Source organism: Danio aesculapii, chromosome 20, assembly GCF_903798145.1.
Source record: "Danio aesculapii chromosome 20, fDanAes4.1, whole genome shotgun sequence".
In the NCBI taxonomy this organism is placed as follows: domain Eukaryota; kingdom Metazoa; phylum Chordata; class Actinopteri; order Cypriniformes; family Danionidae; genus Danio; species Danio aesculapii.
In genome coordinates, this window is record NC_079454.1 from 40294730 (window position 1) to 40321404 (window position 26675).

The window sequence follows — 26675 nt, forward strand, 5'->3', positions numbered from 1 at the left end:
TGATGTGCAGACCTCACTCAGACTTGTTGATTCAAGTAACAGACATTGAACATTTTTCTATGACTGGTTAACACAGTCAAGCTTCTTTTCATGGTTGATTGTTCTAAAAACATACAGTATTACATACAAAACAATGTAACTACTGTTCCTTTGAATTAAAAAAAAAATCCCAAATGTTTCACAATTTGTACAGAAAATTATGCAGTTTGGCTAGTTTCAACTTTTACTATAATACAATTAATAACTTAAAACAAAATCAGCATAATTGAATGATTTCTGACAGAAATTTTAGCCTTGTCTATACAGGAATAAATAAAAACAGATATCTTATTTTAGTTAGGCTTCTGCCAGTATTTTCTCATTATGATTAATTGGTAAAGCTTTTATCACGATATACGGTATTATCACAATATTGACACTGCAAAAAGATTTTAAAAACTAAAAGTTCAGAGTTCGTAGTGAACAAAAGTTCCAACTAATTTAAATTGCAAAAGAATTACGAAGTACTCTAGTTAGTACGTTAGTTAATTAATGCATTCAAATCAACAGTGAGAAAAAGACATGGTTGTATATTAAAATAAAAGTATGCTTTAAAGTACAGCTGAATTTTATTAGTTAATAACTCAATTTATTAAAATGATTACAACTAGGCATGGGACGATAACCGTTTTCAAGGTATACAGCGGTTTGGAAAAGTCAATGTTTTAAAACCGTCCATTTTCCACTATACCATTTCTAAGGTATGTGTAAGATTTTTTTATTTACGTTTATTTTTGTTTGTTAGGACAACAGTATCTCCAGCAGAAAATATATCCAAAGATGCCATTTTAAATTGTAAAGAAATCTGTGTTTTAACAAAGACATCAGAGGTCAGTGATTCATTTTAATTATTATATACCTGACATGTTTTCCATTCCAAAATATTATAAATGTTTCCCAAAATGAAATATATTGTGTTCAAAAGGAAAAAAAAGTTTTAGTTTTTTTACCCAGACATTTAAAAAGAACTTATTTTAGAGCAGTAATCACAATACTGTGAAACTGTGATATTTTTATCCAAGGTTATCATACCGTCAGAATCTTATATCGGCCCATGCCAAATTACAACTCTTGGTTTTAATGCATAGACATTGACTAAGAAATTAACATCACCCAAGATTAAATGCTTGTTTTAGTTTTCATTACACTGACTTTAGTTAAATTAACTGATGTTAACAAATGGAATTTTCAGTGTTATAGGTGGGGTCAGACAGAATCTGCGGATATGTTTTGCTGTTTCTGTGGAGAATTTTGTACAAAATCTGCGGATTTATGTAGAAAGATTTTGGGAGAATCTTAACTAAAAATATAATTTATTAAATAAAGAATAATATCATTTTAACTTTTATTTAATGTCTATAATGTAAATCTAATTAGATCCACGTATTTGGTAAACAAAGCAAGTGTCTTGTATAATATATCTGCTAAAAGACAGAAAATATTACTTTACAAACTGTATTGTAAATAAATCATATGAACATTTTCATATTAGTCAATAATAGGGTTGGGTATCGTTTGGGGTTATTTCGATACCGGTGCTAAATCGATACTTTTAAAATGGTACCGGTGTCTGAACCGATACTTTTTTGCCACAAAATTATTTGACAAAAAAAAATGTATCATTATAACTTAAATATATATTTATAAAAAGTTTAAAGTAAACATCAATTCATATTTTATATATTTGAATTGCATTAAGATATTTCTTTTGATCATTTGTTTGTTAGCATGAATCCAAGATTTGCATTATGCTATTAACATTACATAAGCTTACTACTAACCTGTGGAAAGGCTGTCATCAAATCAGGAAACACCTTTGTTCTGGGTTTGGAGCTTGTGACTACTTGTAAATGGACATCAGTAATCTTATGATTTGCCTTAATTTGAATAAGACAATAATATGATTCAGGTGTTTACATGAGTTGCTTTTTGAATGTTACTTTCATGCTTCCCAGTTACATGTTCACATAGATCCATTAACGTCATTACGTCACTAGCCTATAAATGTTTCCTGTGCAGTTTGTGTGGTCCTTAAAGATAATCAAAAATCACTGTTTATGTGGTAGACTCTTGATCAGAGTATTGTCTTAATCATATTAAAATCAGAGTATTGGTGTCCATGTAAACATACTCACTGAAAGTGCCAGATGATGTCACAAGCTGTCAAAGACAGTTCATTCCTCACCTTTAAGTTGATTCCATGAGCCCTCAAATTTCATAAGTTTGATTTTACACGCACCTTTTGTAAAGCATCTGCTGCATGTTGGTGTGTCAGAATCCTTGCTTGTAAAATATAGCCATACTTTAGAATGCTTAGTTTAAGAAAATTAAATGAATGCGATCTTGCGTGTTGATGAAGGGAGTCGCCCACCGCATGCGCCATGTTGCGCACTTTGCCTTCTATAAGCAACAAGAACAAACGCCTGACATCGATGACGGTGTCCGTATCCCTCAAAGCTGTTTAGAATGAAATATTAGATGGTGTGACACAACGCGTACATATGTGTGCCTTTGATGCACCCCTTGATGCTTCTTAAGGGTGTCGCACACCGGATGTGCCACTCAGAACCGCGACACGGCGCGCACATGACAGTTGAAAGTATCATGCATCAGATGCGCACATTCGCATGTTATTTAAAATGAAAGTATTCAGATGGCACTCTGTAGCGCGGCAGAAATAAGAACAGTGTCCTGTGTCGTGGCTGGGCGCCGCGGACAGCTGCTGACTTGCGGCACCAGTGTGTGTACCCTAATAGAAACCTATGTTTAGAATTCTAAAATGAATGGCGCTGCGTGGCACAACGTTGCACGTCGCCGAGCGGCGCTTCTGGTGTGCGACCTGCTTTATGTTCTTGTCGCAGCACCAGTGGCACTGGAATTAGGCACCGAAATTCATATGCTGATTCGGTCCAGAGCATACCGGTTACAAAGGCATAATGGCACAGGGTTTCAGTACCTATCCCTAGTCAATAATATTACTGAAATTAATTTAGAAACTGAATAAATATTAATTTACACACTTTTACACAAGTTAATAAATACACTTAATGATGGGCCAAAAATCTGTGGATATCTGCAGATTTCTGTGCGCACAAATTTCGTGTGGGCCTAGTTATAGGCCATATTGAAAACAGATATATATTTTTTTAAGTCTTCATCATTTGGTACTGTAATGAACAACCACTAATACAGCAACCTGAATATTAATGAAAGGCACTCTAAACGTTTAAATAATAAATAGTTATTTACAGTATTTTGATCATAATATCAGTATTGTCCATGTTCATTATTATCACAAAATAAATTACTGAATACCAACAGTCCCCAAGGGATGCTCAAGCACTGGTCATGTGTTTTATCACATTTAATGTTAGCCTTTTTTTAAAATAAGATAATGTTTTATTTTTTCTAATAGTGAAAATTGAGGTAAATTTGGTTTTATATTCACACATTCAAACTTTCTCCTTAATAATATAATTTCAGAAAAGTATTCTTTGCAAATTCTAAATATTGAAATCATATTAACGGCCAATGTCTATCAAAGCAGAACATTGTTGAAAGTCAAATAAATAGTGCTAATGTTGTTTTGAAGTCCTACTCGTAAGCGATTCCAGACCGAATATTCAAAGTATTATAGTAAACAATATAAGCAGCGTGTCAGAAATCGTCATTGAAAGAATCTGCAAATATAAAACCAACTTCACCTCAATAGCACAAATGTCATGATCGGTATACCACCGCCGCTTCATTTTGAGCCAGGAGTGACTAAAGATTCCAGCAGTTCATTAGATTGTTGTCCACATTCTTCTATGAAGGTTTAATACTGTAAAGCTTCTTTTCATGGTTGATGCTTCTTGAAGTGCCAAAGAGAGGTTTTTAGTTTCAGCACTGAAGAGTGGTGCTGATGATGAACACAAATCTGTTGCTAATGTCGGCATTAAAAAATTGTGTTTTTCCTTGTCTGGTTGCTTCTAAATAGGTGTCCAAAGTTTCTTCAAAAGTTGTTTTGTTTATTGTGTCTGAGCAACCGATTTATTGATCTGCAATTCTAAAGTAATTGACAGGGGTCATCAAGGGCATTTAGTTGAAGATAAGTGAAATATGAACAGTGTTTTTGTCCTGTGGTGCTGCGCTATTCGTTTAATCTTTCATGATTGTGTTAACTAAGTATTTTGGAATTTTGCTAAGTGTGCCAACTTGATTGATTAACCAATATGTCTTTTGTTTTCTTTTAAAGATAGTTTGTGTTCTGCATGCTGCCATTATGCTAGCAATTTTCCAAAGTATTGTTTGACAGGGAGCCGATAGAGGGCACAGACCCCTTTCTTACATATTTTATACAATTAAATGTTGTGTTTTTGATGCCTTTTAAATAGAGCGTAACAATATATCATTTGAGCATCGATATCGCAATGTGTGTATCTGCAATAGTCACATCACAGGGTTAAATGATTTATTAAAGAGTAAAAGATGTATATGTTTTATATTATTTATGCAATGATGACTCGGTTATTATTAATTTATGTATTGGCTCCCCAGAAAATCATAAATCATTGTTTATTTCACTTTTATTTTTGATCTGTTGCGTTTGTATATGCTTGTAATTTATTAGGATATTTATTAGGATCACAGGATTTATTGAAGAGTAAAAGATAAAGATGTTATTGTTTTTTAAAACTATTTATGCAATGACGACCTTGTTATTTTACATTTGATTGTTCACTTTCTGTACTTGATTACCATTAGACTTCCCAGAAAACTATAAAGCACAGTTTATTTAATTATCTATTATTGTTTGTAAATTATTATAATGTATGCAGATGCACTGCATAAAAAAAGACTTGATCATCCCATCCCATCTAAATGAATGAAATCTTTTTATATAGAGCTACTCAAATCATTTGGTGAAGTTATATTCATATTGCAATATAAATCGCAGCAAGACAAAATATCGCAATGTCAGATTTTTCCAATAGTGTACAGCCCAATAGACGTTTCAGTTAGATATTGCTTTTATTTTTAAACTTATTATTTTTAGTTTCATAAACTAGATAAGATCTAATACGTTACAGATTTTGTCTTCCTGTGCTCAGTATCATGTCAGTTTAATGCAACTTTAGTGCTTTATGCTGTATTTTTTCATTGTGCATTTGCTTAATATTATTTTCTGTTCATGTTGTTGTATGTTCACCTTAGTATTATATCAGTTTAGTGCAGCCTTAGTCGCTTTATACTGTTTTTTTTTCACAGTCCATTTTGTTAATGTTATTTTCACTTCATGTTATTGTATGTTCACCTTTTGCTTTGTAAATATCTACAGGTAGTTTGTCCAAAAATATACATATTTTATAATCCTTACTAGGGCTGCACAATATTGGAAAAATCTAACATTGCAATATATTGTATATATATGTTGCAATAAGAATCCAATTTTACCAGATGACTCGAATCTCTCTATTTAGAAAGAATTTATTATATTAGATGGTTTGGGCAGATCTCAACTAGTTACCAACACCCTCCAGAATGTTTAGTTGTATTCTCATACAGGTTTGAACAGTCCACTTAAGGTGAGTGTATCTGATTGACAGTTCTGTTTCCATTATCTTAGATTACTGAGCTTTGCGGGGCCACACGTCTGGGCCATTTCGGCCGGAGTCAGTTCTACATTGCACTGAAGCTCATTGCACTGGCCCAGTCTGGACTGCCCCTGCGTCTCGAGAGCCTGAACACTGGTGGGTAGTATACCTTCTTAAAAACCTAATAACTGTTTCTTCAGCAAAACAGAATGTTCTTTTCATGTGAACTCATCACATCAGTGTCATTTTGCACACTCATTTTTACAAACGAATACATTGTGACAGTTGCAGCCCATTACATAACACGAATTAGGATAATCTTACTGGCTCTTTGATGAAAAGGGCTAAATGTGTGCATCGCAAACCACAAGAGCTGACATTTGGGTTCAAATCTTGCAATAGTATGCTGAAATCAAAGTAAATTCTTTGTATTTGTTAAAACTTATTCCTTTCTCTCTTACATTTAGGTGTTTCTGTGAACTGCTTGTTGTCTGTGCCTTTAAGCCAAATGCAAATGCTTCTGTTTGTGTGTTTTATCTGGTCTCTTTCTCTCTGTATATAATCAGTGCCTGACATATAGCACTGTTTAGAAGCTCTGCATGAATTTTGGAAAGTTACACAGAAGGCTTTAAAAAAGAATGAGAAATTGACTGAGATATGAATAAGTAGGAATAAAACCCTTACCCTTTAAGATACTGCAAGGACATGAAGAAATAGTCTACAGGAAATTGCTGTCAGTGACCTGGAGTTTAGATATATTTGGGATTAACTTGGTTTCTTTTGATTTCTGTTCTATTGATTTTAAAGTTGTAATGATAACCAGGTAGTCAGCTGTTTAATTCAGTGTGTCTTTTACATGCATGTTTTTAACACAATTATGCATAAGCCAGCAATCTACATGGTCATGTAAACATATTAACTGATTTTCCTTTATCAGAGTAATGACATAAAGGGATATTCAACCAAAAATGATTGGTTTTCCTCACCATTTACTAATTTTCTTCTGTTGAAAACAAAACAAGATGTTCTGAAGCATTTTGGAAAATAAGCAGCCATTTACATCCATAGTAGGAATGAAAAAACTCTATGGAAGACAGTGTTTTTTTCTGGCATTCTTAAGAATATCTTTATGTTCAATAATAAAACTTTTGTGATTTCCTTTGGGTAAAAAGCGTGACACAGGCAGCAGGAATGAGAGGGTCAGTTTGATTCATATCTTATGAGAGAGTTACCTATTAAATTCTGTGTTACAGATTAAGAGATATCATTGTCAGAAATATACTGAACTTAACTACATTTGCAAGGCAAAAATAAACACTGTTTATGCAGCAAACATTTAAGAAGGCAAAATTTATCACTGCAACGTAATTGAATAAAGTCATTTAAAAAATGCACATTATTAAAGCATGTTCATGTGCAACAGGGTGTCTACGAGGTCTTCAAAAGTATTAAAAGATAAATCAATTAAGAGAAAACAAAGACTCTTAAGAGGTATTAAAGTCTTAATCGCATTTTTATGAGGTCTTAAATTTTGTTCAAGTGTTGTCCAAAGTGGTAGGTAGGTAGTTCTGTTGCCTCAGAGCAAGAAGGTTGCTGGTTCGAGCCTCGGCTGGGACAGTTGGTGTTTCTGTGTAGAGTTGCATGTTCTCCCTGCGTTTGCGTGGGTTTTCTCCGGGTGCTCCGGTTTCCCCCAAAGACATGCGGTACAGGTGAATTGGGTAGGCTAAATTTTCCGTAGTGAATGAGAGTGTGTGGATGATTCCCAGAGATGGGTTGAATGAATGTTGTCCAAAGTGTCTGACTATAAAAAATGTATGTATGTATGTATGTATGTATGTGTGTATGTATGTATGTGTGTTTTTTCGCTTTATGGTTTTAAATATCACAAAACCATAGAGCAAAACAGACGGCAAAATAGGGAAATATAAGTTTGCGTACTCCTGGTTTGAGAAAGATGAGTTTTAACAGTGGCTGAAACCTGTCCCTGAAAACAACAGCGTAATTTATTCTTTAAGCTTTGTTTCTTCCAAGCTTATCTGAGTTCAGTTGCATGGTTGTGCTTCATTGATTTATTTAACTGTTTATTAAGTTTAAAGTTTGATACAGATTAGAACTTGAAGTGGTGATGAGGTCTTAAAATATTTTGAGAAGGTCTTTAAAAAGTCTTTAAAAATGTATTGAAATTATCTTTAGGATTCCTGCACATACCCTGTGTAAATATTTAAATGTACATCTTAATTTAAAGCTATTACAAATATTAGTTTTGTAAATTAATATTAAATGTAATATTTTTAGTGTGACTTTTTTCACAGTTGATTGGTCAGGTTTGGTTATGTGATCTCTAACCTAGAATAAAACCTGTTCTGGAGCAGGTTAGCTATGTATGTAGCTTAAAGGGATAGATCACCATTAAAGGAAAATATACTTACTATTCATTCAACCTCCTGCAGTTCAAAAGACACAAAAGAAGGTATTTTGAAGAAAGTTGGAAACCTGTAACCATTGACTTCCATAGTAGAAAATAAAAACACATGGAAGTCAATGGTTACAGTTTTCCAGCTTTCCTCAAAATGTCTTCTTTTGTGTTCGACAGAAGAAAGAACCTCATAAAGCTTTGATACAAGTAAATGATGACAGAATTTTCATTTTTGAGTGATCTATCCCTTTAATTTACCATGGCGATGAAACCCTGTCAAAACCAACCTTTCTTCTTGAGCCTGAAAATCAAACTGTTGCTCAAACTAAACATGAACTTACCTAGATACAAACTCAAACTGGCTTTTTGCAACAGTTTTCAGCTTATTATTGATGTGCTTGTAAACATGCTCATTTTCTGTTTAAGTAAGTAATATCAGTTTAGTAGTGCTTGTTTTAGTACTCCTGACAGTGGCTGAATATTAAATGTGGCTCTGTGTGTAGAAGTCTAAGGTGTGTTGTGTTTGCAGTCAGGGATCTGCCCCTTCCTCGCTTTGTGATGGGCAAGAACGAGCAGGAGACAAGGCACATGGTGATGTTCACAGACGCAGAGAATCAGGGGCCCTTCCTCCCCAGACCTCCGGGCCGAGTGCAAGCCAAAAAAGTGTCAGCGCACGAGATGATTCAGCCCTGTGTGCCCACTGCTGATCCTCAGGTACTTCATCCTGAGAATATATATATATATCACGTGTTATCATTGAACATGTGTCAAAATAGTAAAACATTTGTGTTGTTTAGATGTAACCAGCTATATCAATTATTGTCTACTATACTGTAAAATCTAATTGAACAAAAGTATTGACAAAGCAGAGAGAGGGTCAGTTTTTGTCCTTAAATGAATAGTTCACCCAAAAATGAAAATTTCCTGTTAATTCTCTCAACCTCAGATCATCCAAGATGTAGGTGACTTTTTTTGCAGTAGAACATTGAAGAATGTTTTGAGCTAAATCCGTGGTCATCAAAAGTGATCGCACTGCTGTCACACATGTGCCAAGAAGAATTTGACCAGGCTGAGGATTAAAGCTGATAATATTGTAAATAATGTTCAATTTCTTACATGGACCGATCGTTTCACTTCACAAGACCTCAGTGTGTCATCAGGAGCCGTTGCTATTGATTTGGACTTGTTTTTATGTTCTTATTTTAATTGAAAAACTTATAAACCATTCACTGCCATTATATGAATCACCAAGGACCATGGATTCAGCTCAAAAACTTCTTTAATGTTCTACTGAATAAAAAAGTCACCTTCATCTTTGAAGACCTGTAGATGATTTAACCTGGAATTTTCAAGGCCATCTGTTGGCTGTAAGTGTTACTAAGTAATTAATTTAGTTTTCTCTGACTCCAGCCGGACACCACATCTCCTGTAGTGTCTCCACACCAGTCCCCTCCAACTTCACCCCTCGCCTGGAGGAAGCACAAGCGACAGGCCAGTGGTGGAAACGTGGACCGACAGCCCTCTGTGCCAGGAGTTGTTTGGCCACATTTTAGAGAAGCACAGCCAGGTACTCATTGGTTAATGATAGATATTTAAGTAACAAAACAAGTTTCCTTACTGAAATAAGTTTATCATATCATGTCATATATATAAGTATATCATTTTAAATGATGTTTAGGAATGCCAGTCAATGGTAATATGTAATTGCAAAATTCTGCATAAATTACCCCCTAAAAAGTTCCAAATCATGTGTGTGATAAATACAAAAAGCATCAAGTGGCCATTATTAAAGAAGCTTTTGAAAAAAATGTTTTGAATCCGCATTTAATTTATTACACAAATATTTTGGATATTAGTTTAAACAGCTTTATTCTTTGTTCATTCATTGAGGAATTTTTATTGAATTTCAGCAACCTATAACTATTCTGTAGGCAGTAAATCGTCCGGCATGATGTTTGTGACCAATCATCTGTTTGAAATGTGGAAGGTATTAGGCAGATTAGAATGTGAGCATTATTATGAAAAATATTAATAAATGTGTATTTTTACATAATTAACTAAATTACTGCATTGAATCAAGATTGTTATGTCATGATGTGTTACATTATGTTACATGATGTTATTATGTTGCGTTATATTGTGTATAATCATGTTGTACGTTGTGGTTCCTTATGTTACATTGGGCAACCTAATGTTACGTTGCGTAACTTATTTTATGTTGCATTTCCTTACGTTACGTTGCATTATTTTTTGTTACATTGCGTTACATTACATCTCATTACACTGCGTTACCTTACGTTGCGTTACCTCATGTTATCTCATCTCATGTTATGTCATCTTACGATACATTGGTATGTTATGTGACAATTACGTTGCCTTATGTTACATTGCGTTACCTTATGTTACCTCATGTTATGTTATCTTATGGTATGTTATGTAACAATTACGTTGCCTTGTTACGTTGCGTTACCTTATGTTGTTACGTCATGTTATGTTTTGTCATGATGCATCACATTGTTACGTTGCATTTTCTTATGTTACGTCACATTACCTTGTTACCTTGTGTTATGTTAACTTATGGTATGTTATGTGACCATTACTTTGCCTTGTGTTGCATTGCGTTACCTTATGTTATGTTGCTTTACCATATGTTACGGTGTGTTACGTTATGTTATGTTGCGTTACTGTATGTTATACTGCGTTACCTTATGTTACATCACATTACCTTATGTTACCTTGTGTTATGTTATCATATGGTACATTATGGTATGTTATGTGACAATGATGTAATATAACTTGGTTTATCCTTTTTAAATAATTTATCTTTCCTTTCCTCTTTCTCTTTCTCTGTCTTCCCTCAGGACCAGTTCCGGGTGACGGGATGTGGTCGGCTCATTCACCTCCTCCAGTCCAGGAAAGTTGGGTCAGCTTTACAGACACGCCTCCCTCCAGCACACTTCCAATGCATCCTCCCTCAGCTCAGGTAATGCAGCCCTAACCTCCATGAATATTTTTGTAATGTATACAATAAAGTCTGTCAGCACTAGTCTGCTGTTTGCAAAGCTTTTTTTAAAGAACAGATGTTTACTGTAGTATGCACAGGAACACAAAAGAGGATTGTAGTAAATATTTGTTGAAGCCCAAACAGATGCAAATTATCAGTCAAATAAGTAGTTTATGCTGTTTATCAAGACCTGGCATCCTCTGATTTGTTTTTACTATCTTAAATGTGTCACCATTTTATTTGAAACATACTGTGGCATACAACTGAATAGCTGAAGTGGTTGTATGAATGCTGTGTCACTATTTATACTATTGATTAACAAGGGAGAATTATTGACACACTTTTACTGTTAAAATTCTCATATTCATCAGATTTAATTGTATATTTAAGCTAAAAAAAATACATTTAAAATTGTTTAATAAATGTTTGTTTTTCTAAAACACACACACACACACACACACGCACACACACGCACACACACACACACACACACAGAAGCTTTTATAATAATGGATATTACTGTTTAAGAAAACACTTTTAAATGCACCAAAACTATTAATTTTAATTCATTTTAAAGAGGGTTTACTCCTTAATGCTGAGCACTATGTATATATGTATGTATGCATGCATGTATGTATGTACAGTGCTTCCCACAGATAGACTTTACTTTGGCGGGCTTCCCAAGTATGTTATCGGCCACCTAAGTATATTTAGTGACACTTTTTTTTTTACTGTTATTAACATTCTTTACTTTTTTTGTATCCTCCCAATAACCAAACGTCCGCATTCGATTAGGTAGTGGAAAATCTTCGTTCTGTGTGCACGAGACCTGTCAGCACTCCCAGAGATAATCTCACGTGCTCTGCAGACTCACAGAGGCAAAAAATTCATCCAGTCAGGGTTCTAAATCTCATAAAATGTCTGGGATTTCACTTTTGCTTGTATGCGTTTTTATATCACTTTTTTACTTAAGTCTACTTTCACTTGGCTTCACAACTATCTGTGTGAGCAAAGTCATGAGAGCGAGAGAAACATTAAATAATTAATTTTTAAAATCTACACGACTCAGAAAAAACTTTACTATATACTCAGAGGATGAAATGACTTCTAAACTGGCTGCAAAATATATGAACACCATTAGTAATGGTTTATCAACGCATTTGCCTTGTTTAAATCTACAATCTTGAAATTATGATATTTTTTCAGAGGTATTGTCTGTTTTTATTCCTTTTTCTGTCATTTATTTCTCATTTGCTGATTATTTCGTTAATTTGATGATGTTAATATATTACATGGGCTATTTTCTATACATATCTAAAAAGCATTTTCAATCAAATTTGCTTTGAACTTGAAAGAAAGAGAGAAGCAGATTTTACCTGTCTGTGGGTGCACATGGCTCCTGAAAAACATAAAAGTACGAGAAATAGTGGATGTCTTTTTTCTTTAATCCATTGAAAAGAAACATTCATTCATTTCTTTTCGGCTTAGTCCCTTTATTAATCTGGCTTCGCCACAGCGGAATGAACCACCAACTTATCCAGCAAATGTTTTACGCAGCAGATGCCCTTCCAACTGCAACCCATCACTGGGAAGCATCCATACACACTCATTCAAATACACACACTCACACTACGGACTATTTAGAGTAACATGCTTTTGGACTTGTGGGGTAAACCGAAGCACCCGGAGGAAACCCACGTGAACATGGGGAACATGCAAACTACACACAGAAATGCCAACTGACCCAGCAGGGGCTCGAACCAACGACCTTCTTGCTGTGAGGCGATTTTGCTACCCACTGCGCCACCGTGCTGCTCTCTGAAAAGAAACAGTGTATAATAAATTTAAATTATTGTTAAATTTTATTATGTTTTGTTTATTGCATATAGTTAACTATTTATGTGATGTGGGTAAATTGAAAGTATATTTCAAACCTATGGGAAGCATTGGTGTATGTATACATGTATGTGTGCGAGTGTGTGTTTTTGTGTATATGTATTTAATTATTTGTACCCTCTTCTGCTCTAGACGGAGAGCTCAACAGTACGGACCGTGCCATCTGCAATGACCACAAATGAAATCCAAAGACAGACCAGTGGTTACGACGACCCCTGGAAAATCACAGATGAGCAAAGACAGTATTACATAAACCAGTTCAAGACTATTCAAGCAGATCTGACTGGTTTAATCCCTGGTTAGTGAGACCCAGTTTTAAACAATAACTTTCTCGCTGTGGTTTACACTATTAAACTTACCAGCCTAAAATATGTTCATCCTCTGTTATTCAGGCTCTGCCGCGAAAGAATTCTTTACAAAGTCAAAACTGCCCATTCTAGAACTGTCTCACATTTGGTAAGCACCTTACATGAGATACATTGGTATGAAGTGTCAGAAACAGATGTGTAAAAAAGACCTACTAAATAACAACTTAAGTTATTAATCATAGCCATTTGTTATTGTTGCTTGGAAAAAAAAGTAAGTTATAACTATATTATTCCAGTGTGCTTCTTTGTACCTTAAAATATTTGTCCTATCTGCATTGACTGAACTGCTGTCCCTTGCAGGGAGCTATCAGATTTCGATAAAGATGGTGCACTGACCCTGGATGAGTTCTGTGCTGCATTTCATCTTGTGGTCGCAAGGAAAAATGGTTATGACCTTCCTGAAAAGCTCCCCGAGAGCCTAATGCCAAAGCTTATTGACTTGGATGACTCAGCGGGTAAGCAGAAAAGCCTCACGCACACCACAGCTTCAAATTGAGCAATAAACAACCTGGTTATTTCATAACATTTCACAGAGCTACGTTCAGGGTGCTGGTTAAACCTATTTTCTGAATGTGATTTGCTGAAAGTGACACAGGTGCACAGAAATGTGTGAAGAAATCATACATTTTTTTCTACAAGAAAACTGATAAGACTAAATGTTACTTGATTTAGCATATTAGAATTGTTTCTGAAGCATTATGTGACACTAAAACCTGGAAGTCGATGGTTACAGGTTTTCAATTTTCTTCTAAATATATTCTTTTGTGTTCAGCCGATGAATAAAACTCATAAAGGTTTGATAAGACAATTAGGTGAGTAAATTAATGATATAATTTGCAATTTTGGTTGAACTATCCCTTTAAAAACAGTTAATTAAAATTGTATTTTTCTGAATTTACTGTTATAGAAAATGTAGCCTTGGTGAGCGTAAAATATTTAAAGTGAGACAAAACATTTACTAACCCTTTTAATTTTTTAGTGTATCGTGTGGATTGTCTCTCCTGTTTTTGTACTTTTCTTTTTAAATAACATTTTCTTCCAGACAGACACACTTCAGGAATTCTAAATGTGATAAATATCTTCCTAAGCTTTCATCCTACAGCACCTATGTTTTGGCTTGTAGTGAAATGTACCATGTATTTATTCATTAAGATGAACCCATTAAGATGTACCATCTCATTTTCAAGGGCGCCCCACAGTTAATCGCAATCACATAGTAAATAAAGAAGACTAAAAGAAAAATTAATGACAATATCCGTAAAACAACAACAAAACAAACATTAACAAAAGGGGAAGTAGTATACATACATACATATACATAGTATAAAAAGATGTACAGATCAGTGAATTAACAAAAACATCACATAAACGACAACATCCTCAGGAAAAGCAAGTACAGTCCACAGTAAAATGCGACAGCAAAGTTTGCTTAAACACCTCAAAGGGCCATGACCCCCCCCCCCCCCCCCCCTTACAATCTCAGCAGAGTGTTTTTATACTTCTAGTCAGGAATGTGGGTGAATCCAGGTTTGTTTAGGTAGGAGTGTCGAGTGGCAAAAGAGGGAAGGGTTTGCATGAAAAGGAGAGTTTGATTACATGCACAACAGCTGATTTTTACAGTGGCAACTCAAACACAGACGCAGGGGAGATGACAGTGAGCCAGGGAGTATGTTGTCTTTTGTGCAAAGATGACCACTAGAGTAGATCATTGTGTAATGTATGATGTGTATGAAAAGAACAATCCAGAACAAATCTGCAAAGTCTATTGTATGCCGTATTAAGAAACAGTATCACAATAATAAAATATTGGAAATATAAGTTAACAACAATGTCTAGACTGATGTAAGGATGCAGTTTATACAAAATCTTGCTCCTCATAGTTCTATATTTAACCTAAAATATGTTTGGATTGTCTCACATCTGTGCATTATAGTTCTGTTGTGGTCAGAGAACAATCTAGCATTTAAATCTAATATTATAAGAACAGCTTTGCAGGAAGCGAGCCTGTATCTTAGCGACAGCTTCACATATTAAAACGAGACATAGAAAATATCCTTGGGACCTGAGCAACCTTGTGAATTTTTTTATGATACTCATGACCTTTTGTTCTAGTCTATAGTCTTATTATTATCATTACTCTGTGTGTTTCAGGAGTTCCAGAACCTGCTCCTGAGGTGGGCTTTTCTGCTTCCCCTGTCGAGGTCACTCCAAATAAATCTCCTTCCATGCCTTCCCTCAACCAGAATTGGCCTGAGCTCAACCAGAGCAATGAGGTTTGGACTTTAGAGTACTTGATGTTCCCTATTATTCTGTTAATGTTAATTGTGGTTCTATCTGCCTTTTGTCTTCACAAGAAAATGAAACTAATACTCTTCTGGGTGGGAGAAAGAGGTGCTACTTTTCATCTTCTCACATGTAACACTCGGGAACATTCGTGTGGCTATTAATGCTTCCTTGTAGTGATGGATTTGTAGTCAAGACTTTTACCACAGTTACATTGTTTTAGTAAATATTAGAAGTCTTGACTTTGTATATGTGAGAAACTATGTATTTAGTGTAAAACAAAGCCAGCGTTTGGTTTGTATCATTTTAATGCAGCACGAGGGTGCTATTTTTCAAGGTTATGTCAGCATAAATATGTTTTGTAAATTTAGAAAGTTATTAAATTTTGATAAAGGATAAGCACATTTCTATTAAAGCACATTTCTGCTACTTAAGGGGGAAAAGTCAGTTATCAGTTAGATAAAATCATACTTGTGAGAATACGTTTGTGATATGCTAAATCTTATTTAAAACAGATTTACTAAATATTGACATATACAAGACTTTTTGTGTTAACACATTTGTGAGCATCTAAACATAACATGTTAAAATAAATATTACATAAAAAGGCAAAATTATTACAATTAATTATTTGCCATTTTCATATATGTATTAATCATATATGTATTATTTATAAACCTCTCAGACTTCCATTTCAACATCAGGGTGACATTCAAATTTATTAAAAATGATAAAAATAGCTTATGCTGTTTTATCTGTTTTTAGAATTAAAACATTTGTGATAAATGAAGCAATAAGTATGACATAAGTTTTATATACGTATAAAAATATATATAAATATTTATTGCTTCTGATGTTGAAATGGAATTTATTTTATAAATTTGATAAACGTTTATAAATGTGCTAAGCCACAAACATGACATAATGTCATAATTATGACACGGTTACTTATTTGGAAATTATAACTTTTTAACTCAGAATTTATTATAGGTTTAAAAATATACACGACCTGACAAAGGTCTTGTCGCCTATCCAAGTTTTAGGAACAACAAATAATAACTTGACTTCTAGTTGATCATTTGGTATCAGAAGTGGCTCATAAGTGGCCCCTAGATTATGCTTATTTTACCAAAATAAAATATGATCATGCCTTGATTTTTAGTGATTTAATTAGGACAGTAAGGTTTGACTTTGCTTAGACAAAAGTCTTGTCACTTAACAGGAATAATGTACAGTATAGAGTGTAAAGTCATGGTTCAGTGGAAAAAGAATTAATAATGTGTAGGACTCAAATGAGCTTACAGGACTGCATCCATACACTTCCAGAGTTCATCAAAATTATTCATCTTTAATGACTCAATAATGTTCATTACTGGGGACTGGGCTGGCCAATCCTGGAGCACCTTGACCTTCTTTGCTTTCAAGAACTTTGATATAGAGGCTAAAGTATGAGAAGTGCTATCCTGCTAAAGAATTTGCCCTCTCCTGTGGTTTGTAATGTATTGGTCAGCACAAATGTCTTGATACCTCAGGCTGCTGATGTTGCCATCCACTCTGTAGATCTCTCACGTGCCCCCATACTGAATGTAACCCCAAATCATGATTTTTCCCGCACCAAACTTGACTGATTTCTGTGAGAATCTTGGGTCCATGCGGGCTCCAATAGGTCTTCTGCAGTATTTGTGATGATTGGGTTGCAGTTCAACAGATGATTCATGGGAAAATCTGCCTTCTGCCACTTTTCCAAATGATCAACTTGAAGTCAAGTTATTATTTGTTGCTCTTACAACTGGGATCGATGACAAGACTTTTGTCAGGTAGCTTAATAGATTAAGACATGTTAGTTATTTGAAACAATTATATATTGTTAAATAATGCAGAATAGGTTTGGGGGACAGTTAAGTATTAATATTCAATGAATATTTTCAGTTAAGTCTAAGTACATTAAGTACATTATTTCTGTTCTAAGTTTTTTTTTTTAGCTTGAATGATTTATTTTATATGTTTATTACAGTGTTTTCATTTTAAGATTAATTTATAAAGTCTTTTTTTATCCTCAAAATAATATCAAGTTTAACTAAACGAATATTTCTATATCAACTAGCTCAAAACAATTTATATAAATGTTATTTTAGCTTGTGCTCATGCCAAGTAACAAAACTACTAAACATTTTTATAGTTTTTAGTTTGACACTGCAGTATTGGCACAATAAATGATATTGGAATATAGGGCAGGATCATCTTTTTGGATGACCAGTGGCAGATGAACAAAACCTCTTGTGTTTGACAATGCAAGTTACGCACTTCTCCTTTGAACAGGTCGGTAGCATGTGGATCTAAATAAAAATTGTGCCATTCTCCCTCCCAGCCTATTAGGCCATTAAGAAAACAATAGTTTCTCTGTGGACGCATGCAGCAGTACAATGCAGGATGAATCACTGGGAGCGAGGACACACTGTTGTTGTATTATGTCCTCTGTGTGCTTGTGTTAGGAGTGGACTGGCTCCACCTTGCTGACATGTTTCTGCTCTGTCTCTCCAGCAGTGGGAGACTTTTAGCGAACGCTCCTCAAGCTCACAAACTCTGACCCAATTTGATTCTAACATTGCACCAGCTGACCCTGTAAGTCAATCACTCAGTGCTCTTTCATGATTAATGATGTTCATTAACCCTGGTACTCTGTAAATTCTCTCTGAGAGCGCATGTCCTCAGAATAAATTCACAGCCGCAGTGCCATCATCAAATGATTAGTTTTTTCTTTTGCTTGCTGAGCTTACCGATAATTCTTTTCACGCTCTTTCTTTCATACTTTATCATGTAATCCAAGTAATGACTCTGCTGGCTGTCCTTTGACTGAAGTCTCTTGATGTTATCCAATGCTTGTGTAGTTTTCCATGTTCTTGTTCGTGACTGAAATGATTCAATGACAGCAGCAGTTGATGTGCTTGTTTTGCAGGATACAGCAATAGTTCACCCTGTGCCCATCCGTATGACGCCCAGCAAGATCCACATGCAAGAGATGGAGCTCAAGAGGACTGGAAGTGGTGCGTTCATATATGTGTGTTTTACAGAGAACTCCGATGAAACATGAAAATGCAAGCAGTCAATGAGTACATTTACAAGGACACCAGTACTTGGATTTTAATACAATTAAGACATTACTCTGATTAAGAGTCCATGTAAACCATGTTTACCATGTAAACAGTGATTTTTGATTACCTTAATCCGACTAAAGTCATAATGGGACTTAACAGAAATCGAATTAAGACATGTGGGGAGTATAGGTTGTTTGCAATCGCGTGGTTCTGATGTTGTGTGAAATTCAGATGGAGGGCAGGAAGTAAATAAATAATAACGGGAGACATGGATTAAAGTCCGTATTTTTGTGATTTATACCATATTTCAAAGGAGATGTAAATAGAAAATAGGCATATATGTTGGGCATGATCCTTATATCATGCAGAGGCTTAAGTTTTCTACTGAAGTTTTCCCTGTCATCAAGGCGGTAGATGCTGTGTAAGCTATTATGTTACATGAAAAAATACTATAGTAATTACTATAGTGTTTAGAAGCATACTATAGATAATTACTTGAATAAACTGTCATAGTAATTATATTGTTGCTGTGGTACAACACAATGGTAGTAATAAACAAATTATTCAATAGGCTTTAGTTTTCCAAGCTATAGTTATACACAATCACGATGCAGCACACTAACGTTACAGTATTTATTACAGTTTATCAGTTTACTATGCTACAGTATTCAGTAGCATTTATTAACAGAGTTGTACACATTATACACTTTACTATGTGGTTCAAAAACATGTTTATTATAAATTACCATAGTTTTTCCCCATGCGGATATCTTCCAGACATCACCAAATAACAGATGAAAGTATACAAAAGCGTGGACGCGGAGTCTACATTATTATTTGTTTATTTTTGTAAGGGGAAAAGTGCTCCACAATAATAACCATCTAGTTTTGTCACAAGGGTAGTATCTCTTTATTTCTGTCATAGAACTTACCATCAACAAACGTTCATCGCAGCTGCGCATCTCGATGTTCTTGTTATGGTTGTTTATTACACCGAAATGACAGTAAAGACTTGATTATTGCAAACAAGACGGAGATTTCATTGCAACGATTAATTATGTTCTACTGTATTTTGTGTAAGTGTGGTGGTATTTGTATGATTTTTATGTAACGCATTAACATATAATACACATAGCTAGGCCTGTATATAATCTTTATTAGTGCTGTCAAACAAATCCTCGCGTTCAAAAAAAGTTTGTACACGTGGATGTATTGTATAAATGTTTATTACATGCCACCTTTTTCATGCAGTTTCTTGAGCTTTCTCCCCTTTATGAGCAAAAACTTTTTAAAAGTCTATAAAAGCTGTTCAGCATTACTTATTTTGGCCAATTTAAACAATTACAACCAACATAAAACAGAAATATTTTGATGGTCTAATAGCGATTCCTATGTAGAAGAATCACTTCCTGCCCTCCATCTGAGTGTCGCGCGTCATCAGTGACATCATGTGAAAACAACCTATTCATATTTTAGTCGCATTATTCATATATATTAATTATTATAATTAGATTACTGATGTCCATGTAAAAGTAGTCACTGACTACGTTTACATGGACATCAGTAATCAAATTATAAGACAATAATATGGTTAAGGTGTTTACATGAGTTGATATTTGAATGTTTTACATTTTAAAGTACATAGTTTGTTTACTGTCATTACGTCACCGTTCAACGCTAGTTTCCTTCGGCGTTTCACACAGCAACGGTTCATATTTATCATGGCACCATATGTGATTTTGGGCGTTTCATTTTGAATTTTGGGACAAGTTCAACTGCAGTTAATTTCACTATGTGTGCAAACAGACGATGGAAGATACAAATTCTCGAAAACTTCTGCCATTTCACTAACGTTTTATTCATGCCCCCATGAAAAAGTCCAAAAAATGTCAATTTCTTCCAGAATTCTCAGCATCGTTTCCCGCTTGCATCAAAAATCTGCTTTCTTACTTGACGCCATTCTCATTTGTTTGTCGTCAAATCCCTGAACTGCTGTGTGTGCATCCTGACGCAAAATGTAGCGAAAGGTACTACAAAATGGTAATAGTTTGATTAAGATGTTTACATGTCTGTTCTGCACTTGAATAATGTGACTAAAATAGGAATGCTCCACATGTCTTAATTCGATTTTTGTTTAGTACGTTTAGGACTTTAGTTGGATTATGGTAGTAAAGTATTGCTGTTTACACGGTAGACTCTTAACCAGAGGATTGTCTTAATCGTATTAAAATCTGAGTATTGGTGTACATGTAAACAGTCTCATTGTTTTGTTGATAATTATCCTATATTTATATTCTTCCTTACAACTCATAATGTTTAGGGCCCTGTGATTTATGTGGTGCTTTAAACATAATTCCAGTAAAATAAAACTGAGTTAGTTGTAGAATGCTGCAGAATTCGGCAAATGTTTTGATGAGCAATGAATAGTTGGAATGCACAACTAATTACATTGATATGGACTGTTGTCTGTGAAAGTCTGTTATGTATTTCAAAGAAAATGTTTTCATTTGCACGTGATAGTGTTTTCAGTACTTGTCTTCTCTTTGCAGACCTGAACACATACACATCAAACATCTCCAGATCTGCTCTGAGAGTCACTTCACATTTGACCTTTTAAAAGGGATAGTTCACCCGAACATGAAAATCGTGTCATCATTTTCTCATCCTCTGCTTGTTCCAAATCAGTTTGAGGTTTTTTTTTTGTTGTTGTTGCGATGAGCACAAAAGAAAATATTTTGAAAAATGTTGGAAACATGTTAAGTTTTTTCTTACCATGAATGTCAATGTCTACAGGTTTCCGACATTCTTCAAAATATCTTCTTTTGTGTTCAGAAATTTTCACAATTTAAATTTTTGTGTGAACTATCCTTTTAACTGAGGAGAAACTGTTGTCATATCTTATCGTATACACAGATATATCATATTGACCTTATTCTAAAATGCGGAAGTGCGCCTGTTTTCGCGATTGTTTTAGAACTTCCGATTAGGTCCCCTATGGGAGAAATGACTAGAAATAATAAACAGCAGAAAACGGTCAAACTACTTGCTCTACAAACAAATGTTTGCTTTACTATACAGACCAAGTAGAATAATATAATAAGAAAATATCAGTTTGCAACATCAAGCAGCGTAACGTCTTAAAATGAATGGAAGTAAATGAGACCGGAAGTCTCGAGCCAAAAAGATTCAAATGGCTGTGCCCGCTCGTCGGCAAAGAATAAGGTGAATACAACTGTGATGGAAAGTCTTCATGACAGGATAATCAAAATAAAATATTGCTTTATTTTGAATATATTGTGACTGAAAAGTACATTCCAGTATACAATAGTTACATATTACAGAGTAATAATAATAATTGAGTGATAATAATTAAAACTTTATTTTTAGGGGTTATTAATTACTCACCCTCATGTCTTTCCAAACCCCTGAGAACTTTCTTTATAGAACAAAAATTACGATATTTTAGATTAAATCCAAGAGCTTCTTCATCCTCCATAGTCAAATGTTCAAAGTCCAGAAAAGAAACCAAAAACATTGTCAAAACATTCCATGTGACTTCAGTAGTTCAACTGTAATGATACGAAGCTCCAAGAACACTTTTGTGCCCTAAAACCCCCCAGTAAATATGACTCTGTTCACCTATATCTTCTTTATTAAACTTCTTTTTGCTAATAGGGAAGATGTGGCCTAATGGTTAGAAAGTTTGACAGGGTAGGGAGGGAGAATGTCTAATAATATCCACCTCAATACTACGGCTGAGGTTTGAGTCTTGAGCAAGGCACCGATCTCCCAAACTGCATAAATGTAAAAGTAAACTTGCATCCTAATCTGACACTGAAGACAAAGATGTTTCTACAGCTTTTTTGGCGCACACAAAAGTGTTCTTAGAACTGAACCACTGAAGTCACATGGAACGTTTTGGTCATGTTTTTGATTCCTTGTCTGGACTTTGAACATCTTGTGACGCTGTCAATGCATGATGAGAGAGCTCTCAGATTTCATCTAAAATATCTTAATTTATGTTCGGATGATAAACAAAGGTCTCAGGATCGGAATAACATGAGGGTGAGTAATTAGTAACAAAACATTTGGATGAACCAACCTTTTAATATAAATGTTATTTTATTAATATGAATTAATAAGTAATTGGTTATTTAATTATTTTGATTATTTGCAGATCACACACATCCAACTAGCCCATTAATGACAAAACCCCCAGAACTGTCTGATGAGACCAAACTAGCAGCAGCTATTAAGTTTCCTGGTACCACTGTCGGTAAGTATGTCTGAACTATATTCAGGTCTTCAGTTGACTGACAGAAAATCATCTCCTGTAATTTATACAGAGCCATTACCCTTCATTCTTTCAGGAGATGGATATAGCAGCTCAGATTCATTTACATCCGATCAAGAGCCAATTTCCAGCGCTGTGAACAGACAAAGGTACTTTATTTCCGATCTTCTAACTTTGATCTTTGCTCATCATTGTGTTGTTGTGCCTCAGGATTAGATTTGAAAAGTATTGAAGATGCTATTGCTGACTTTGGTTTGAACATATGGTGTGTCATTTGCAAGCCTACAATTACTTACAGTTCATGACATCACAGGTCTCACTCTGGCACATCTCCAGAAGGACTAAAGGTTGTGGCTCCGCCTCCTCCACCACCCCGCCCACATGCCTCTCACTCACGCTCCTCCTCTCTAGACATGAACAGAAACTTCGCTGCTGTCCCTGCAGGTATATATATAGATGCTCACACACACACACACACACCATTGGTTTCAGAGTGGTTTCTGTTGTATGTAATGCTTAGAACATCACTCACGCGATCTGTTCTCTTGCTCTCTCTTCGCCATGATTTCTGGGTATTTTAACTCATTTTTAGGGATCACTGAGCTGGTATGAATATGCGGGAGACTCACAGAGCTTCTGGGAGAGGTCATAAGGGTGGATGAGACACTAGATAGATGCGATCGCTCCACTTGTGTCACAGCAGCTCAAAACACTGTAAATACAATGGTTGCACTTGCAACAGAGAGATTATCACTCATGCGAGTCGCACCAATAGACTGTATAAACAGGGCACACCACATCTGTATGTATTTTAGCTGTTGTGATGCAAGCGCATCGATTGCTCACGCCCCCACGCATCATTCACCTTCTCACGTGTTGTGGCTGCGGTCGGCTATGTATATTATACAGGAGTGCACATGTGTCTTCCTCTGCTTGTAAACTCATAAACAAACCCTTGCGATTGGTTCATGATGAATTTAGAAATTCAATTATTGCACCTCCATACTAATCTGCTCGATAAAGGATTGTATATTTATTGTCTACAATAATACCATAATTGTTGTTTTAATATTGTATTTTGACATTGAGTATGCATCTCACTTTGAAAAAAAAAAAAAACCCTCTATAAAAATTCCCCTTCCACGCATGTGCACATCAAAAACATACAGTCTAGCTTGGGGTATGTGCAAATATGTATTAAGTTATAGGGAGTCTCCTGGCTGCTTATTCATTAAAAAGTTTTTTGTGTGTTGGGGCATTGTTCATAGATTTTCAAGTTAATTGAAATATTTATGTCTGTTGTAAAATATATTTTAGTGTGTATTAAACTTTTAAATGTTATTAGCATTGTGATTATCTGCAAATCAACAGCTTTTCGCATTAAAGGGCACCTATTTTACCTCATTTACAATATGTAAGATAAGCCTTTGGTGTCTCCAGAATGTGTCTGTAAAATTTCAACTCAAAATACCCATCAGATTATTTATTATGTAATGTACAATCTGCCCATTTTAGTATCTGAGGGCCATGTAGCGGTTATTGTAGCCTGTGGCTTTAATTCCAAATGAGCTGCATCTGCCCACCCGCTGCTCCGATGTGCGTGTCTGCTTTTAACGCGTTACGTCAGATAAACAGGTATCAGTGATAGAGACAAAGATGAAGCTGAAATACTGCTCATTAGTCAAAAATACCAAGTAAGTTTATTTTATGTAGTTGTAGTGAAGTTTATTCAAGCCTTTCTGAAACAATGAGTCCCACACAAATACCGTTTGCAGTACACACAAATATGCACTTTTACTGACACCATATGGCCGTGGTGATTATAGCGGTTAAGAATTACATGGCAATTTTGTTGTCTTTATTGCAAACATGCTCTGTTTTAAAAACGTTTTAAACTTATAAAATTAATTATTGAGGTGCAGATGATCACAGAGAGTTGTAACATATGGTGTAATGCCAGTTTCTTTGTAAAAAAAAAAAAAAAAGAAAGATTCTGTGGACATGTGTATGCATGTTATTATGGAGACAATTCGGTGGGTGGGGAAAACCACACTCCTACGTAACGTTGTGGTGGGCCTCAAAACCACTGGGATTTATGTTCTATTTTAATTTCAGGAAATTAAAAAAAAGAGACTTGTTGTGTTTATATCACTTCAATATGACAAGGGACACACTATACCTGCACAGGTCTGTCTAAACAGCTTACAAAGGATGATTTTCATCATAGGTGCCCTTTAAAAGTGTCTATTTATTTTAAGAAGCTTTTTGCTTGTCATTTTTGGTTAACGAAAATAATTATACTTTGCTTTATTGACACACAAGGAGCCATACTAAAGAGCACACGACTGTGCTTTACAACACACACACACATGTAACTTAACACCGCCAGTCAGTAGCAGCAGTGCCAGACTAGTTTACATTAATAATAGCTGCATTCAGTGCTTATAGATTGCACTACTTGGTATTCTTTACCGTTGCCTTGTTCAATTTCAAGTGTGTCTTAAACAACTATTACAGTATTGTCATGAAGAATAAAGGCTGCACAACCCAAGACCAAACACTTTATTGTACAGCTGCGCACTGAACAAAAAAACGTGTTCTGAAACTTCGTTACAAATACATTTATGGTTACACCCCTAATGCATACAAACACTTATCAGGTAAATCACAGCTTCCTGTTATGAGGGGATGTTGTTAAAAAAAGCTGAAGTTCTTTTTGCTACTACTTCTTCAGCAGGTTCCCAGCAGGCAGGTGTAGTGGCCTTTCCTCCAGCAGTGCCTCCACGACCACTGCCAACACAGGTACAGTCCTGAGCTTAGCAAAGAGAATTAAACTGCTGTCATCTCAGGCTTTTTTTTAAGAAGGATAATTAAATATCTGATTTTTTAAATCTTTAGACATCAGTGCCACATGGTCACCGTTCGTTAGAGGGAGATGGTCTTCCAGCACACACCAGCACGTCGCCCCAGCAGATGCCAGAACAGCCCAACTTTGCTGACTTCAGCCAGTTCAAGGCTTTTGCTGTGGACCAGCCAGCAGATGAAGGAGAGAAACCATCTGACGGTGGACAGGTACAAATGGAGCCATTTATTATGTTGAAAACTCTTTTGATTGTGGAGTAACATGAACAGCTAAATTCTTTGCATAAAACATGAATATGTACTAAAGAGATTGGTATGAGTTCACCCAAAAATGAAAAAGATGCCATTATTTACTCACCCTTGACTTGTTCAGAACCAGTTTGAGTTTGTTTCTTCTGATGAATACAAAAGAAGATAAATCAAGGGTGAGTAAATGATGACTGAATTTCTTTAAATACATAATAATATATTTGTAATAAATGAAAATGTTTCAATATTATTGAAATAGATTAAAATAAAACACATATATAATATAGTTTTCTGTCTATATATTAAAGTTGCTGTTATATATTATTGAGGTATATAATAAGAAAATCTATTTTTATGATTATATACACATTAAAATGTTTTAATATTGTAAAATTGTTATTAAATACAACAGTTTTTCTATTTTAATTGATTTTAACAGTTTATTTCTGGGATGGCAGAGCTGAATTTTTAGCAGCAATTAGCAGTTAGGGAAAGAACTGTAATGTTTTTTTTTTATTGCAAACCATTTTTTTAGAAGAAAAAAATCAAGACATGCAAATGTTTTATAAAACAATATTGTTTTGTGATATACT

At 34.9% G+C, this 26675-nt stretch overlaps 1 protein-coding gene across 3 annotated transcripts in view; it reads left to right on the top strand.

The window, feature by feature from the left end:
* Positions 1–26675, top strand: part of reps1 (RALBP1 associated Eps domain containing 1) — a 32699-nt gene that overhangs the window by 1024 nt on the left and 5000 nt on the right. Inside the window, exons 2-16 of one of the 3 annotated variants that reach the window (XM_056445352.1) lie at positions 5648–5771; positions 8561–8745; positions 9442–9598; positions 10893–11014; positions 13064–13229; positions 13324–13387; positions 13600–13754; positions 15451–15572; positions 18124–18204; positions 18539–18626; positions 22855–22953; positions 23048–23120; positions 23285–23415; positions 25706–25773; positions 25870–26043. In XM_056445352.1, coding sequence (XP_056301327.1) covers positions 5648–5771; positions 8561–8745; positions 9442–9598; positions 10893–11014; positions 13064–13229; positions 13324–13387; positions 13600–13754; positions 15451–15572; positions 18124–18204; positions 18539–18626; positions 22855–22953; positions 23048–23120; positions 23285–23415; positions 25706–25773; positions 25870–26043 — 1809 coding nt within the window. The remainder of the gene's footprint in view (positions 1–5647; positions 5772–8560; positions 8746–9441; positions 9599–10892; positions 11015–13063; positions 13230–13323; positions 13388–13599; positions 13755–15450; positions 15573–18123; positions 18205–18538; positions 18627–22854; positions 22954–23047; positions 23121–23284; positions 23416–25705; positions 25774–25869; positions 26044–26675) is intronic. The other 2 variants (XM_056445353.1, XM_056445354.1) reach the window with 2 other exon arrangements.